Here is a 19,140-nt window from a genome sequence, read left to right on the forward strand (position 1 = left end):
TCTATTTTCCTTTAAATTACCTTATTTGTTTAACATTATTATTGATTTACTATGATGTTATTCAACTGTGACGATACATTTCGTTAAGGATGTTAAATATAGTAGGTTAATAACTTTTTATCAGTTGGTAATGAGTTTTTCTTACCATCCCAAAGTTGTCATCCAAAAGCAGGCTTGTCTTATATTTGGGTCGATGTGTAATATTATGTTGAGCTCTGTTCCTGTAAACACCAAACACCAAGTTCTCTGGTCTGCTTGAGAATGTGCTTAACTGGAAAACCACCTTCTGTTGTGATTTCTCAGAAAGTAAACCTGGCCTTGGTGGTCTCGTACCTACGTCTAATATTTGATAGTGGTTATGTTGCCATTTCACAATAATTAAATACATTACAGAGGTTTTTCTGACTCCCTGTTTATCCTTTTTCTTCTCACTATGTCCATTCAGACCATGGAGGAGGTGAAGGACAAGCCCAAGAGGAGGCCTCTGGTCAGGGCTGCGTCAGAGGAGAGCTCCAGTGATCTGACCTCCATAAGTTACACTCCCTCCCCTGGAGACACGCTGCCCTGGAACCTTCCCAAACACCATCGCATCAAGCGCTCCAAGTCAGCCTCCGAAAATGTGCTGGACCCAGCAGAGAGGGCCGTCATCCGCATCGCAGGTACGATGTTCATGTAGAGGATGTAGTGTCTCTCTTTTTTCTTTATGTGCCTCCTGTAGCAAACTCTGCTGTAACACCGGCTGGTAATGCCGCTATCTCATCTCAACAGTCGACCGTATCACTTTGGGGCTTTGAGATACTTAATAACTGTGATAATTGTCTTCGGTCTGTGCTCCTCATTGCGGCTGCTGGCATGTTGTGACTGTAAGTGTCATCTGCTCGTCACATCAGCTGTTGTCTAAAATGTGGACTTCAAGTTGGAAGCTGGAGTTTTCTGTGTGCCTCTGGGCACATTGATTGGCTCGTTTGGTTTCAGGGCGGGACCATGACTGTTGTCTTGCGCACAACCCATTCATATAATTATTTCCATGTAATCTTTGTCTAACACAAAAAAGAGGTATTCATTCACACTCCCCCCCCCCACACTTTGTATTCAGCCAAGCATAAGAGAAATATTTACTCAAAAGTAAAGGGCTTGTTTACTACTCTTCATAAATATCATAATTACAGCTAAACTGAGGAAGTCATGTTCTGTGATTTACGCTGCTGCCACAAACCTTATACTTATACAAGTTTACTGATAATGATCTGTTGCTTATTAACAACACAACAATAAATGTTAATATTGGATTCATTTGTGCTGCTTGGCTTTTAGATCCACGAGCCACTATATTAGCTGTAATGTGAAGCACTTTACACAACCTCAGAGACTCTTTTAGGCCGTTCAAAGAGATATATTGCATAACAACATTATTACCATCACTCATTATGCTCATTAATTTCTCACGGGGGGGTCGTTTCACACTGCAGCTCCTCCACCTCTGTTCACTGTCTGAACATTGACTCTCTCAGAAGACGTGACTCGCTGTCTCAGCACTTCCTGTGGTGGGTGTTGAGATCATAGTGCCCCCCCCCCTCTCCCTCCTGGTCTGATATTGATTTGGTGGGGTGGGGGTACTGCAGCAGAGTTTTGTGACTGGGTGTTATTGTCTCTGCACACAATAGCAGCAACAGGATTGTATGACTATGTTATATTCATACGTCGTTCTCAGGTCTTACTGTAGTAACCGTTGTTCCTCCAGGCGTGAGCAGGTTGCTGGTGGTTGATGAAATATATCAGATAAAGTGTCAATGTTGTCTCCTTGGATTGCTGCCATATTGGCCCTGTTCCGATTCATTAGCCTTGTGAGACACATGTATACAAGGCCGCAGCTGTAGCTTCAGCTCACAACAAATGGAGACAGGTCCATTTCTTATCAAGCTGCAGACAGTTTGAGAGGCGGGCAGTGTCGGCTGATATACCAAATAAAACGTCAGTAATACTGTAGCAAGGTTTTTGTAGCATCTATCATGTTTGTTGAGAGAAATGTTTGTTTTGGCCTGACAGATTATATAGGTGTTAAATATTATTTAAGTTAATATCACACTTTTTGTATAGTTTGGTATATATTAATATAGGTGGACTATGCTAAGGTTATGTTGCTGTTTACTATTTTTCTGTAATAATGTTATAAATTGCAATATTTTATTATTTACGACAGGTGATAGTGGGGCAAACAGAGCTTTTTAACTTTGCTAGTAAGATGCTGGAAGCCTGTTTTAATTATTTAATGCTGTGTAATAGCATACAGTATACAATTGAATCATGAAGTCGGCAGTAGAGCGGGCTTGCCATTTATTTTGATTGAACCCTCGTTCCGGTTTCCTCTGTCCCCCCATGAGAACATCGTGTCTTCGCAAACGGTTTGGAATTTTATGGAACACGAGTCAGAACGGAAATACCTCACAGACTAAGTGACGTAGGAACTCGGTGCTTTGTATAAACGGCCTCCATAATCAGATAACTGGGACTCCTCACAGTTGCTCTTTTGACGTCCTTACGAGTGATGAGCAAAACACACACAATAAAGTGTGTAAAAGTAATTAAAACACTGTCACAGACTACGCAGGGCAGCAGAATTAGGGGAGTGAATGATCCTGTCAGTTGGCCTTTGAATAGTTTGAAGGTGCAGGTTATTATCTGCCTCACACTGTTAGCAGCATCAGCACATTTGAACAGTGACAGTATGACACTGGTGTCCATAAAGATTGGCTGGTTTTTGGTCCGTGGTCAGTTCCTGTATACACAAAACCTTTATAGAACTTTAAATATCCTGTTTCTCAGTGAGAGATGCGCCGTGACTCATGCTATGTCGTGACTCACACTGTGGTGTTGAAAGAAAAGAGTCTGTCCCCTCGGGCCAGAGGTGAGAGAACAGGATCTCCTCCCAGGAACAATTTAGTTTTAATCTCTTAAACTATTGAAGTTCTGGTCTCGTTCAGTCTTAGCGTAATAAATGTTCAAAAAGTATTTCACTGGAGAAGTTCAAGGTTTGATACAAATGGAGTTTATTTCACACGCAAGCACAAAACAAACTCTGAATACATTTTCTGGTAAAATGCACTGAAGCTTTCACACGTTTGTCTTTGGGTTTTATACCCTGTTGTCGTCTTGGTCCCATAAATTACAGAGGCCCTTGTGTCACATTCTTGCATAATTTAGCCACCTGCACCGTTATCAGCTGGTTTCCGTGGTTTCGGCTAGTTTTGGTCTTGATGTCCGGTCCCCTCATCACCCCCCTCTTCCCCTAGAGATTCATAAACACTTTTATTACCATGGCGGTGGGCTAAGCAACCCACTTAGTGTTTTTCCAAACAAAATGCCCTTTCTTGCTCTCCCCCCTCCCTTAGCAGCATGTAATACCTGCTCCTCCCTCCAGGACACCCATGTAGATGGCTTCCAGCCTAGAATAACATATATTTGATTATCATACGTCATTATAAGTTTACAAATCATTATTATAAATATTGATACAAAATACTTTTCTTAGGTAACATGTATGCCACTACAGTGGGAGAGAGCGCAGTGTAATGCAGTACCAGTGAATCCTCCAACACTTCATCCAGGAACATTGCTGAAGGATGTTTAGCTTCACCCAAAAATAAATTCTATTATAACTATTATTAAGGAACCCTGAGTCATGTAAGCGTCGCAGAGTCTGCTCACAACAGATTCTGATAAATTATTCAGAACATCTTTCGCTGTGGGGCTTTGTGCAGTTTTTGTCAGAATATTAAATTGTGGATCCATTACTGCTCATGGGTGTTTTCTCTCTGTCTTTCATTCAATAGTTTTTTCCCACTAAGCACGTTTCTTGTCCTGTCACTTCACTTGAGCTATTTCCAAATAACGAAGACTGCCTTTGATCTTCCGGTGTTCAACAGTTAAGGCATTTTACAGTGAGTTAAAAAATATCTTGCAGTTACATGCAGAGAATCAGACTCTTGCTCATGAAGCAGGACAGAGGGGTTTGTGCAGTACGCGGGCTGGACACTAGAGGACAGTATCCAAAGATACTGTGCAGCAGAGCATGTTGTCCCTTCATTCACTGCAGTATTCCTGCTCAGAGGATGCTGTCTATCTTCTTTCATCAACCAGTCATTTGATTCTACATTGTGGACATGTGTATACATTTTATATGAAGAGTCTTATAGAACTACAAGTGTGCATGTGACATGTTGAGCTGAGTCAGCGGACAGAGCAAAATATTTTGTCTAAAATGTCTAAGCGCTAAGTAGGTCTGTCTGAGTTTCATTAAAACTTTGTTTACTTGTTTATGTGTGCTTCACTTTAGATATTCCCTAACGTGACATACTTTATTTTGAATGTAATCTTTCATTTGAATTAAAAATGTTTTATTTATTTTTTAAATGTGGGGCTATTTATTAGTGCACTTTATGCACTGTAAGTTTTATTTATTTAGCTTTTATTATTTTTGTTTTATTTAAAATATATATATATATATTTTTGTATTATTTAAAAAAATCCTACACAAAACCTCGGCAGCATAAACCAGAAGAAATGCTCTCATGGATAATATCAATGAAGAGGTTAAACATGACCTGTCTGTCAGCACAGTAACAGTAATGACCTACATTGGAACAGTAATGCTAATGTGATTACAGTAATATATAACTGACTACATTACAACCTGTGCTTAGTATTCAGGCGGCCGACCTGTAAGCAAACACACAAAAAACAGTCAATGAATAGTGAGGAGGCGGTCGCATCCTTCCTTAGATGTGTTGTTGTTTTATTTTATTTCAGCAGAGAACATAAATTAGTGGCACAGCCGGGGCAGAGAGCCTTTAGTCGGGTGATGTGTGGGAGGGCTGGTTGGCACTGCACTCAGTCACTGCAGCCAGAGTCAGACAATCAAAACAGAGAGACAAAAGTGAGACTTTCTCCCTGAGCGACACCATCCGCTGGCCAGTGGAGAGTAAACAGTGGGATACTGCGGCAGAGAGAGACCCATACATGTTGCCCATCAAACAGAGCCAACTTGTTCTGTATGCTGTGGAACAGAAAGCATAGAATAAATCACCACATTTAAATTGTTTAACTTTGGTGATGTCTTGAGAGCTGATTTACCCAGAGGTGACATGTCAGCACTTTTTGCTGTACAGTGACAACTTTTCTATATTTTCTTAAACTGCAATGTTTTCTGCATTTGACTCCCAACAAGCCCCTGTCATTACTTCTTTTTGTTGTCAGTCTGACCCATAAGGCTAATATGAAATGTGCTATTTGAGTTACACTCTTATAGCTGCAACTGTATCAAATCAAATCAAATCAAATTTATTTGTATAGCCCAATATCACAAATTATACATTTGTCTCAGTGTGCTTTACAGACTGTACAGGTTACGACACCCTCTGTCGTTAGACCCTCGCATTGCACAAGGAAAAACTTCCTAAAAGAAACCCCATAATTAAAGGGGGAAAATGGAAGAAACCTCAAAAAGGTTTCCCGGTGTCCAGCAGGACCAGGGCAGCAGGCGCAGCCACGATTCCTGATCCTGACGTAAACTTTATCAGTGGCAACCTGCCACATGAGAGACACAGAAACTCTGGGGATGATGCCCCGGATGATGAGTTAGTAACATACATTTACATAAATGCATAAAGATAGAGAGGGAGAAGAAGAGAGGGAGGGGAGGTGAGAGGAAGAGAGCATGGAGCATGGAGATTGTTGAAGTTAGTTGGTTAAGGTTGATTGGAGTAAAACAGTCTAGATATATTTCAGGAGTTACTAATGTTTTTAAAATTCCGAAGGTTGAAGTTATCATATTCATGAATATATCATATTCATAATCAGAATTTATCAGGCTTTGTAATGCTTGCTCTGTATTAAATCAAGTGCTTCTGTTTTATATGTGTCTATAAATATATATCAGTTTATAAAGTCCAATAACAGGTGTTTGTTCCCAAAGATGGGTGAATAATTACATTCAGCAAAATCAACATTAACATAATGTTAGCTATAATCTTGTATTCCCGCTGTATTAACTGCTATTAATGTTTTTGTCTGTAAAACTCTAAACCCTCTGTTAATTGGAAAACAGGGAGGATTAGTTTAGTGTTTTTAGATTCACTGAAAGTCCTGTAAGTCATTACAGATGAACTTTTGTACAACTCACTTTTAGGTCAGAACTCTTGGTTGGGAAACACTTCACTTAGTTGGATGTCTCCACGTCGCACTTGATTATTTAGTGACTCAGGGTGTTGAAATACTTTTCCCTTCCCTGACGTGAAGAATTTATTAATGTTCATTTTGCAATTTGCAGTTTCATGCTGATGAAATTCTTCTTAAACTCTTCATTCTTTCTGACAGCTGAGTAAACAGAAACCACCAGCTGTACAGTATGAGAAAGTGATAACACACACATGTGCTCAGGCTGCAGTATTTTGTTGCTTTCAAGAGATGCATTATTATTCTGACTGGTCTGACTTTAATGCCTCATATTGTTGAACATCATTTTTGTGGAGCGAGTGGAGATTTTTGAGATGCTACAACATTACATTACATTACATTACAGGTCATTCCGCAGACACTCTTATCCAGAGAGACGTACAGTGAACTAACTACAGGGACAGTCTCCCTGGAGCAACTCAGGTTATGTACCTTGCTCAGGAGCACAATGGTGCAGCCCTGGTATTGAACTCACAACCATCTGGTGTTGAATTTGGAAGCTGCACCACTAGGCCACCACCACCCATACTACTACCAAGCTGCGTGGCACAGACGCACACATATTTTGACATATGATGAGATGCTGTAACATCACAGCTGTGAAGCTATCAGCTAGGAAAATATATATATAAAATGTAAGAAAATATGAATACATTACAGCAATATTGTGTTTTGTGATACTGTATCGATTTAAAAAAAGACTATCGATTTTCATGAATAGTTTAAATTCAAGTTTCTGCTGAACTAATACAACACAATTAAAACCCCTAAAAAAATATATATTTTAATTTTGATGCAGCTTTTGTCATAATATTGAACTGTGGATCCATTACTGATCATGGCTATTTACGTGCCAAGTTTATAAAATTTGAGACATATCGCCTTGCTTACAGTATTGCAATATGTTCTTAACCCCAGTATCATGACACGTATCGTATCACCAGATTCTTGCCCTACTATCAACAACGAACAAGCCGCTCTATTTCCGTTGCCATTTGTTAATGCTTGAGTCATTTTGTGTACGAATTCATGCACTATAATAAGCCTTTTCTCAGGGCACACAGTGTAACATGCTGTGATGGCTGAGTTCAGCTGCTTCAGCGTCAGGCTCCTGGTGTTGTGCGTGGCGGGCTGGAACGGAGCGGTCATTGATGTTATTTGTTCCATCTGTGCTATTATGGCAAGTCTGAAATCACTCCCTCGTTGATGTTCAGTCGATCACAATACACCCTCAATACCTTACTCCAGTCCAGTGTTACTCATTGCGCGGCTCGCCAAGCTTTAATTGGTGGCTCGCATGGCAGTAGACTAAATAAAGGGGTGATAGATATGATTATGGAGTCGAGCAGATATTTCATAAAACCACTAAAAACAAGCAGGGCTATTACATATAACCCATTAAAACATTGAAAGTGTCTGCTCTATTAGCCTACAAATAATACAAATAATTGATAATAATAATTGATAAAATATGTAAATATAGACAGAAACAAGATATTTAAACTTGCTCGGCCGACACTGACTCACTGCGGAGTTGCCAGTTTTGACGGTCTATCCCGCGCTACAATGGTGAATGTGCTCTTGGACGGGTATATACATGGTGGGCTAGTATAGAAATAAATAAACTTAACGTCATTAAAAATATGTTAACATAAGCATGCTTATGTAGGTGTACATTTGGTAAAAAATCATTTATATCGCTAAATTGGAACATTTAAATTGGAGGATACTACGACCAACCTGGCACTTCATACTCGCGTTAGCTTGGCTCCGGTTCACTCGTTTCACCATTACATGCAAGTTAGCTCGTGTTTCTACAGAGGTACAATGGAGCGATTTCTTATTAAAAAGTTGCACAGGTGGACAGAAACAAAGCGTGACAAACGAGGAAAATTAAGATTTGCAAATCGAGAGGAAGATGCTGGAGATGTCAAATCAAAATCAAATCAAGTTTATTTATATAGCCCAATATCACAAATTAAACATTTGTCTCAGTGTGCTTTACAGACTGTACAGGTTACGACACCCTCTGTCCTTAGACCCTCGCATCGCACAAGGAAAAACTTCCTAAAAGAAACCCCATAATTAAAGGGGGAAAAATGGAAGAAACCTCAGGGAGAGCAACTGAGGAGGGATCCCTCTCTCAGGACGGACAGACGTGCAATAGATGTCGTGTGTACAGGATAAACAACATAGTACAAATACAACATTTGACAGAAATGATGTTGTGCTGAAAAAGAGAAAGTTTGGATGAATCCAGGAAAATGTCAAAAAGGCTTCCTGGTGTCCAGCAGGACCAGGGCAGCAGGCGCAGCCACGATTCCTGATCGTGACGTAAACTTTATCAGTGGCAACCTGCCACATGAGAGACACAGAAACTCTGAGGGATGATGCCCCGGATGATGAGTTAGTAACATACATTTACATAAATGCATACAGATAGAGAGGGATGGGAGGAGAGAGGAAGAGAAGGAAGAGAGCAGGGAGGTGTCCCCCGGCAGTCTAAGCCTATAGCAGCATAACTAGGGGCTGATCCAGGGCAAACCTGAGCCAGCCCTAACTATAAGCTTTATCAAAAAGGAAAGTCTTTAGCCTACTCTTAAATGTGGAGAGGGTGTCTGCCTCCCGAACACAAACTGGAAGCTGGTTCCACTGGAGAGGAGCTTGATAGCTGAAGGCCCTGGCTCCCATTAGATCTGGTTTGTGGACAGACAACAGCTGCTCCCGTTAAAAAGAGAAAGGTACGAGCCATACAAGACGAGTAAAGGAAAATTCAAGAAAAGTGGACAGAGGAATTTTGATTTGTCCTCCACGAGTCGAACCCTTCGTGCTTAATGTGCAAACAAACCCGCTCTGGTTTCAAGCGAAGTCATTTGGAGCGGCATTTCCAAACGACGCATCCAAAATTAAATTTACGCTGAACAACATCAACATCATCCCAGTATTAAGATAATCCTGCTTTTAATGAATGTATTGGATGGCTGCATTGCATATTGTATGTTCTGGGTGAGATGACATATTAATAAGCAGACATGCTTTTTATGACTGGATGCTGCTTTTCATACTTGAAAATATTCTTATCTACAAAAGGGGGGCCCTGCAGAAAAAGTTTGGGAACCACTGCCTTACTCTATAATGAGCAGTAAATTGTCATTTTGGATATTTCTGATTCATCAATATTGTCAACAGGTGTAACTGATGTTCTATCAAAGGTGAAGCTTCACATTGTGTGGTGTTAAGTGAGTAGTAAACATGCCATGGATACATTACGATCCCATTATGAGAATCTTTGAGGACATTATATAGTGCATACATTTCACACTTTAGAATTTATTCAATAAATAAAGTAAATATAGTGAATATATTATTATTTAAATCTTAACTATCAACAAATATGGCTTACCTTAAATGAAAACCTAACTTATGTTATTGCTCATAATTTAATAACCTAATTGCAAAAGACTAAGCACTCTAACTCTGCTCTGTTTGTGGCTCTACAGCTTTTTGGAAATAAATACTAATTGAGTAATTCACAGTAAATTTCCTTTTAAAGTGCTTCTTCAAAACATAACTTCCTTGGAGGAAGATGTTTCGTGGCGTCCTGCTGTACTATTGTCACTGCGCTGACATCTCTCTCAATGTAATAGTAGATTTGTTTACTGTTTCCTCGGCACTCTGACTTCACATCACTGCTTGAAGGTGCAGGGCCTAAGAACTGGATTCTGTTCTGTAAATTGAATGACATTCATTTAGAGTTTCCCACTGCTAAACCAGAGCAGGGCAGACAAAGTGCTCTTGTCAAAGGATCACATAACTTATGAGCAGTACTGCATAAAAGAAGTCATCATTATGTGATGTGACATTTCAGTTTGCTTTGGCACAAGTGTTGGTTTGTGTGGAAAATGTCACATGGATATTTGTTTCTGAAGGAATTAGAAGTTCTGCCTTTAAAGTTTTAAGCTTTAGTCTCCTTTGCTGTGTTTGTAATTTTCTTCTTCTACTTCTTCAAATGAGTTGTTTATCTCTGAGCTGATCCATGTGTTTGGTGCTGTGAAGAGGTGCGGTCCTCTGGCATTAAAATGTAAAAGATCTGCCGTCATTCAGTTTTGGGAGTATTAAGTTTTTTAAAAGCTGTGAATAGTACAGGATCCACTTGGCCCAGTTTCTCCAGCAGCAGGACCTCAAGTAACCCCACGCAGCTCCGTCATTTGTTTTTTCATCGAGGTAGCCATGTGTGTCTCTATCTGGGGTGGAGTGGGCCTGTGCGGTGTGTGTGTGTCTGTGTGTGTGTGTGTGTGTGTGTGTGTGTGTGTGTGTGTGTGTGTGTGTGTGTGTGTGTGTGTGTGTGTATGTGTGTGTGTGTGTATGTGTATGTGTATGTGTGTGGGATCTGCTGCTCTGCCTCAACTGGTATCTATCTTTGTGGCATGTGTTCGCCTCTGTGCCTTTAAGAGGAGGGTCTGATGTGTGTGTGTGGGTATTTCTCAAGCTGAAGAGGGGAGTGGTGGTGGTCTGGAATGAAACCTACAGCTTTAGAGGGAATACTGTGACTGAGTGTAAGTGAGGAAGAAGGTGGGGACAGACAGATAGGTGGACAGACAGCCAGGAGGGCTTTTATCAGCAGTGAGGGGACAGAGTCAAAGAGGGCTGAACAGTGCCAGTGGAAAGTCTGAAAGAAAGTTTGAAGAGGTGGAAGAGGGAAGGGGAAGGTGCCCTAACTCCGACTCAGTATCAGCCTGGCCATGTCCATGCCCATGTTTAACCCAGGTCAGCGTCTGTCAGAGGAGCAGGACTATGTGCAAGCCTATGAGAACGTCAGAGAAAAGTATAAAGGTAATAACACCCTCCTCTTTTCTTCTGTAGTACTTTCACTGTACAGAACTCAAAGGATGTTGCTTGAATGGGAGTTTTGGTGTGAGTGAGTGTGTGCTCCAGTGAGTGTAGTGTGTTGACTGACTCAAATGAGGGCTGTCTGTGCGATGTAGAAACAGGAAGTATAATATTTCTGGTCTGACTGAGGCATGAGACGATATGAACGTTTCATGTCACGACTATCCTGGCCAAAATAATAATGATCATTAAAATATCCCTAAAAGTCTTAAAATGCCACTAAAACATACTGAAATCACCTAATGAAATACTGTAATTGCATCACAGATAGGACACTTATCTTTTCTTAGTTATTAACATCCATTCCAAAAAGTCAGTTCCTTCTTACCTGATAATTACTGTATGTCTTTAAATCAGGCTCTATGTTTCACTCGATGAAGTCACTTGAAATCCGACAATGGATATTCACCACAACCAACTTATTGTGAGCGATACAATTCTATATATCGTCCCATCCTTACTGACACCTTTACACAGACAAGCCGGGGCGACATCATGGAGTTCAGCATCACATCTTTGTTATTATTCTAGCTGGAGGCTGGTGGAGGACATTCATAGCAGTGTCACTTAATTCACTTCAAATGTAAAACTATGGTTTCCTCTGTGGGGATGTTTGAGAGCTCAAAGGAAAGATGTCTCTCTGAGATGCAGGAGGCTGAGCTTGCGGCCTTCAGGTTAAGCAACATCAATAAAACATGACGGAGTCCTCGTCTGTGTCTGCTGGCAGCCTGCTTTGCATACAGGGAGGGGAATCACTGAGGAGTGTGGGCACAGAGAGGTGAGACATCTGGCCGTAGGTCCAACATGAGCAATAAGAGCGACCGGCACAACAGGACATTCCCCATGATTATGTCTGGGGGTAAACACTGCCATGACTTGATAGGGATTTTCATTTCAGAAAGCAGACACAGGAAGCTGGATCAACCTCAAGGTGCTCCTGCAGCTCATTTGCTTACTCGATTCATGAGTCTGAATTGGATCAATGCTAAACCTGGGAGGGAACCAGGACCTCTGTGATGTAAGAGAACTGCTTTTACACACTGTTCTACTTATGTACAAAATAAGTTCTGAAAACTGATTAAATGTTGTCATTCAATGTCCAACACAAGCGCTTAACCGATGCTCAAACACTGACCTTAATGAACTTGTAGCACTCAAAGACCAAACTTCAAAATAAGAGCCTTATTTGATGCACCATTATGGTATATGCTAGGGCTGCACGATAAGAGGTAAATATATAAATATGCGATAATGTTGTTGACTAACGCAATAATGATATAACTTGCGATATATCGTAAATAAGTAAGCAAATAATAAAGTGTACTCAGTTCTGCCTTTCTGCTGCTTTCAGTAAACTGCTAAAAAACTGAACAGAAAAAGCACTGATACAAAAAGAAAATGATAGTTCCATTTCAAAGTGCAGTTTCCTACTTCCTACTCTCTTTCAACTAACTCCCCAACTGTCGCAGGTTTCCGTGAAGTGTTTATCGCGCACGTTGACATTGCGATGACTATTTAAAGAAAAAACGGATATATTGTGCACCCGTACTACTGTAAATGCATATTTGTGCATGTCTCACTATTGTTTAATAATTTAAAATGAAAAACAGTTTGCACAACTAGATATCATTTCTTTCTAGTCCAGACTAAGTTGATTTTAGCACTAAAACGAACAGCTAGAAGTCAGTTAGTGTTGGAAGATTAGAAGGACATCAGGCAGCTTTTATAGTGTCTCTGTGTGCATCAAAGCAATGCATTGTTGCTGAGAGGCAGCATGGATGTTCAGCAAGCTCTGGGTAAAAATAGGTTTGGAGAAATTATAACTGTGGGCACAATTTCCACCGCACGTACAACAGGCTATCAATAAGGACCAATGGGTCTGATGTGTATGTTAGGAATAGCATCGCTCTATCCGGTCACAACCGTTCTTCCCATGCGGTTGCCGACTGTGCGTGTCACTGTGGGCAGTGCTGCTGCTGTGTCGCTCTGGCACCAGTCTGCTGCTCCACACCCCTCCACTACCTCTGCCAAGATCTCACTTCCTTTTATTCTTTCTTATCATTGCTTTTTGACTTGATGCTAGTTGTTTTATGGAAAGTCTGGACACATCAGGAAGAAAAGGGAGCTGTTCCTTGTGGTGTGATCTGGTAATAGAGCTTTAAGTGGCTTTATTGTTTAGAGGTTATGAGATGTCAGTCGTTTCTCCAGAGCCATCGCTTGATGTGTGTGTGAACTGGCTGCTGCTGTGTTCATGTCCCATTAAAGGAAAAAGAAGAACACTTTGAAAAATGTTTTATTAGTTTAAAAAAAGACACACTTCCAAATGGAGTTTCAATTAATGAATTTAATATGATTCAGTAATAACATGCAGAGAATTGTTCTCATTTATTGTTAGCAGGTGTGATTATAAGTACAACTGGATCATTTAAATTCTTATTACCGTGCTCTGCTGACAGTGATGGATTCTCTTCTATTTTTACCACCGGTGTTGATGCCGGTTCAGAATTCATAACACTGGTGAGAGTTATCTGATCCTAAAAAAAGGTATGGTACTTTTACCACAGCAAGGTTTTTTCCCTAAATGAAATGGCCTCATCTAACATTAATCAAGTTGTTATTTGTGTCTTGTGAGGGACATTTGCATAAGTTATGGCACCAGGAAAAGGTTCCCTTGGGAATGATAAAGTGTGGTTGAGTGGAGCGCTGTGTTATAATAGTAACTGAACAAATCTATTAGTGTACAACACGCAGCGCTCCTTTAAATATTCTCCGTCAGTCTTCCAGTTATTCTGGTTGAAAGACAAACTAAAAAGACTTCTGACATTTAGTTTAATGAGATGTTGCTTAGGAAGGTTGCAATAACTTATGTTGTCTTTCCCTCTATAAATAATTAGTCTTGCAGCAACAAAGTATATTTGTTGTGCAATTAATGTCTTTCAAATACAAGTCACATTTTACCAATGTTGGAACAAAGCTCCTAAGTTTATGTCATTATGGGTGTTTGCAGGGTGCAGCGACCTCACCTTCAAACACACTTACTAACAAGTGCGATGACCTCGCCTCTGACTCGTGCTCATGTTATCCTCAACAACGCATTCTTTTAAGGTTAGCAGGTGGCTTCGCTGCCAAATATCCAAGAATTGCTATTCAAAGTAAATTATTTTCTAAATTCTAAGATCACTATTGTGAACTTAATCTAAGAGGAAGTGCGGTGTCTAGTACTCTTATAACAATACAAATAAAATAAATATAATAATGAGAAATAAAACCTGAAAAACAGAAAAGATAAGAGAGACAGAAGAAATTAAATTGGGAACATTTCTTATTTGTTAAAGAAGCTTAACAACTGCTGTAAACGTAGCACAATACTTTTATAACTTTAATCATTATACATTTTTAAAAATAATTCACTAACACAACAACTAGAGGTGAAACTAAAACATTAGAAACAAACGCATAAAATAAATGAAACCCATAAAACCTAAACTAAAAAGTAAACTGAAGTTGGAATAAATACAAAATAGTGAAGAATCATCTGTCCCGCTGATGAAAGCCTTTGCATTTACAATATTACAAACTGAGGCGACATTCCCAGGAAAAATCCCAAGCAGCGCACAGGTAGTGACGTGTTTCCATCACACAGCAGTGATTGGTCGGCCAGAGAGAGTAGGAGGAGCTTACGCGACATACAACAGCGTGCTGTTGTTTTGCTCTGCAAGCGTTGCGAGTCAAACGGTTACTATGGCCGAACAAACAAAGAAACAAGCGATGAGTATATAGACGATGAAACTTTAAAAACAAGTGCAAACCCAAAGATGCCAATTGACTGACGTCACACAGACGATTGGCTCTCTGGGAAGTGAGATCCAAAAACATACCCGCAATTACCGCTTATCGCCATAGATGATAGCAAAGAGAAATACAAATACGTATTTGAGATTGTGACTTTAAAGCTAGGATAGGTAACATTGGAAAAGCCAGCAAGAGTAAACTATATATTTTTTAAATGATCCAACTGAAAAACCCAGCCAAATGTTGCCAACTCTTTTCCAATGGAAGTCGCTCGCAGCACTGGCTCTGAAAGCCACTAAATCTAGCGAGAAAGTCGGCAAGTTGCCAATGCCGACAGCCCGTCCCTCCATACCCACTCCCCTAAAATTACCATTATGAACGTAAACAGCGAACATGGCTTGTGGAAGACGCGCAATGAATGCAGAGGTAGAGTGCGCGCAGGTAGACAGCTAAGTAACTAATATTATTAGGGTCAAATTAAATGATGGGACAGATTTATTACAGTCCTGCGACAGCCACAGATACCAGAGTCTTTTTTTTTTGTCAGAGCCTTTGATTTATTTATAGATGAAAACAGTATTTCAACAAATATAACAAAAAATGTTTCTAAAACATCTTACCCACCCAAGCTTTAAATATAATATAGTTTTCTCATAGTGTTTTACAGTGTCCCACTCCCACTTCTCAAACACTCTTAAACAAGCGTGTGTGTGTGTGTGTGTGTGTGTGTGTGTGTGTGAGAATACCAACCGGGTTAACTTCTAAAAGGGCTGCGATAAGTTTGTCTTGTGAATCACTGCTGAGCCGGAGCGTCCACAGAGAAGCCCCCCCCCCCCCCCCCCTCACTTCACTTCCAGCCTCCGATCGGTTTCATGCAACTTGATCTCAAATTCCAAAATAGCAATAGTCCTGCAGTTATCCACGCTTGTTGTGCACTCGTATGCACAGATGCATAATCAAAACACCTTTTCACAATGTCAAAGTTCACATTTTAGTGTGAAAACATCCACATTGAGGCTGGAGGTTTTTTCTTTAAATATAAATGAAGATATTACAGCCATGAGACCATGAATACTAATATTTATGTGAATGTTCTCATCTGTCCGATAGGAATGAATGAATATCAGAGAATAGCACAACTCATCATTACTCCATTATCACTGTATATCATTTTGAAATGTAACCCTTAAGCTGTATTTGAGTGTAAGGATTATCCATGTTGTAATACAGCATCGGAAGATTGTCAATAAACAAATAGTTCAAAGTTTAGGAACATAAACTTATTTGCTTCCTAGCTGAGAGTTATATGAGAACCTCATGTCTGTACAGTAACTGAACAGTAGCTAGAGCCAGGAGACGGTTAGCTTTTAAAGGTACAGTAACACAATCCACTTCCAGCTCCTCTAAAGCTCTTTAATCAACATGTTGTATTTATTTTCTTTAATCCAGTGTAGATACTAATTCACTAAGTCACCATGCCGACTATTTCATTGTCCTGTATATTTAAAATGGTGTGTGTGTGTGTGTCGACTGTCGCTGTCGGCAGCTTGGTATGTATTAATGGAAAATGGCGGTCTTGTGATTTTTAAGCAGCAGTCTTTCTTGCATCCATCAGTTCCTCAGTCTCTTACCTGACACATGCACAAAGTGTTATTTCAGAGAGAAAGCTCGTTCCCTGAGGGTGTCTCTGTGTCTTCCCTCGTCAAGATTATTGACTTTTCTTAACCTTTATTTACACAGGCAATTCTTTAAAGAAACATTCCTAAACTTTAATCTGCAAGTGTGAGACACTGGACAAGAGATGAATACATGCCGGGTACATCACTTGTATTGTTTTAGAGCCTCTTAGTGGGATGACCTCCATTGACAGAGGGCATACTCGTATATTATGTCCACATATGTTCACACCTACACTCGAGCCCACAGTGCCGGGCCAAGAGGACTGCTCAGTGTACTGTAGATTACCCAGGACTCCCTGCTGCAGCAGAATCCTCTCACCTGTCTGCTACTTCACTTGTGTTTGTAAGATGACCTGTTTGGTCTCTGTTGGTTCACATGTGCAGCTGAAACATGCTGAGTACATGCTGAGTACATGCCGAGTACATGGCGAGTACATGGCGAGTACATGCCGTGTACATGCCGTGTACATGCCGAGTACATGCCGTGTACATGCCGAGTACATGCCGAGTACATGCCGAGTACATGCCGAGTACATGGCGAGTACATGCCGAGTACATGCCGAGTACATGCCGAGTACATGCCGAGTACATGCCGAGTACATGCCGAGTACATGCCGAGTACATGCCGAGTACATGCCGAGTACATGCCGAGTACATGCCGAGTAAATGCCGAGTATATGCCGAGTACATGCCGAGTACATGCCGAGTACATGGCGAGTACATGCCGTGTACATGCCGTGTGCATGCCGATTTAAATGACGTGTACATTCCGAGTACATGCAGATTACATGCCGAGTACATGCCGTGTACATGCCAATTTAATGCCGAGCACATTCCAATTACATGCCGATTACGTGCCGATTACGTGCCGAGTACATGCCGAGTACATGCCGAGTATGTTGCATCTATAGAAATCTGGCTTTCCTTGAACCAAGAAAAACAGCTTTGGTTTTATATTTTGTGCTAGTTTTAGTATCAATTAACCAATTAATTGCTTTTTAAAATCGAAAATAGTTTTGCACTTTAAAATGGCAGGATATGGTAACAAATGCATCACAGGTCCCCAGAGTCTCAGATCTCAAACTGCGGATTTTTTCTGAGCAACCAAACAACGAGCAGTCAAATTCTAACTTATAAAACAGGGGAAGAAATGCAGCAAATCCTCACATTGGAGATGTTGCAAGCAGTTAATATTTGTTACTTGTTAACTAACAATTACTGTAATACGTCAGCTGTCAATTTTCAATTGTGAGTCAACCTAATTAATCTGTATTAAAAGGGCCCTCTGCTGGAAATTATGGAACAGATAAACACTATTACTTGTTCCTCAACTAGAGGAACAAGCTAGACCAACCACATAAAGACTTCCGCACTTATTTAGTGCAATTATGCACTGGGAAATGGGAGCTCCGCCTGCAGAGGACGGAGCAGAGCGGCTGTAACTGAGATGGGATTTGTGTCAGAGCGGAGGATTACCGTCTTCCCCAACCCAGGGAGTCGATAACAGCTGACATTAATTATGAAACCAGACTGCGAAAATGTTATTTTAATCTCAAACTGTATCAGAAAAGCTTTCAACCTCATCTCATGGTCTTCCTCATCCCTACAGATGTGGTTGAAAGCTCCAGAAGAACCTAGTCAAGAACTCAATCCAATATTTTACTGCTTTCAACAAAGCTTTTTAAATTCAAAACTATAAATGAGGCCTGTTGAAGGTCAAAATGTTAAGACATTATATATAATATAAATAATGGACCAATAATGGGAAATTCATATTGTATAAATGATATTGTATTTTGTCGTTGGAAATTTTTATAAGTTAGTACGAGAAAATAATTTGAGTCTCACATTGAGGCTGCTCCTGCAGGCCAGTGCTTCACAAACCTTCTCTGCAGGTCCCCCCTTTTGAATATACAACATTTTTTTAGCTGTGTGCTGGACACTGCAGAACCATGCATGATTTATATTTAGCCTCTCCATTTATATTGAACCTTTTATAACTCCGGGCCCCCCTAGAGCTATCCACTCGTGACTCCCTCAGTTATTCAGCATCCATATTATAATAGTTCATCCTGCATCCAGCAGCAAATGTGACCTGCAGTCATTGAGCCTGTAAAGGCCCGCTGCGGACGCCATACTAGATTCGGTCTGCAGAGCCCTTAAGCCCCGCCCCCCGCACTGCATGCGTGGTTCGCTTGTTCGTTAAAATTTTATTTAAACTTTTACTTGTCGTGTGTCTAAATTGCACCAAATTCAACAACCTTCATGCACTGAAAGTATCAGCTGTCCCCCAGCCCTTTTCTTTATTATTAGTATTATTAGGCATAACAGTCCAGAGAACTGTTGTTTGCTTTAGTCACGTTAACAATAGTTATCAGTCAGAATGTTAAATCATCCAGCTCAGGTGTGCATGATAAAATACAGAACTTATCGGAAATGATCGGTTATCTTGTTGGTTTCGGCCATGGGAAGCAGGTAATTATAGGTTATCGGTAACGGCTGAAAATAATAATAATACTCTGCATCCCTAATATTAAAACCTCTTCCT

At 40.4% G+C, this 19,140-nt stretch overlaps 1 protein-coding gene across 4 annotated transcripts in view; it reads left to right on the forward strand.

Moving 5' to 3' along the window:
• Nucleotides 1–445: 445 nt before the first annotated feature.
• Nucleotides 446–19,140, forward strand: part of pleca (plectin a) — a 94,575-nt gene continuing 75,880 nt past the window's right edge. For 2 of the 4 annotated variants that reach the window (XM_029442897.1, XM_029442898.1), the window contains exon 1: nucleotides 446–659. In XM_029442897.1, coding sequence (XP_029298757.1) covers nucleotides 449–659 — 211 coding nt within the window. In that variant the 5' untranslated portion in view covers nucleotides 446–448. Of the gene's footprint in view, nucleotides 660–10,907; nucleotides 11,065–19,140 lie in introns of those variants that run through there. The other 2 variants (XM_029442901.1, XM_029442903.1) reach the window with 1 other exon arrangement.

This window comes from Cottoperca gobio, chromosome 11 (genome assembly GCF_900634415.1).
Source record: "Cottoperca gobio chromosome 11, fCotGob3.1, whole genome shotgun sequence".
Lineage (NCBI taxonomy): Eukaryota > Metazoa > Chordata > Actinopteri > Perciformes > Bovichtidae > Cottoperca > Cottoperca gobio.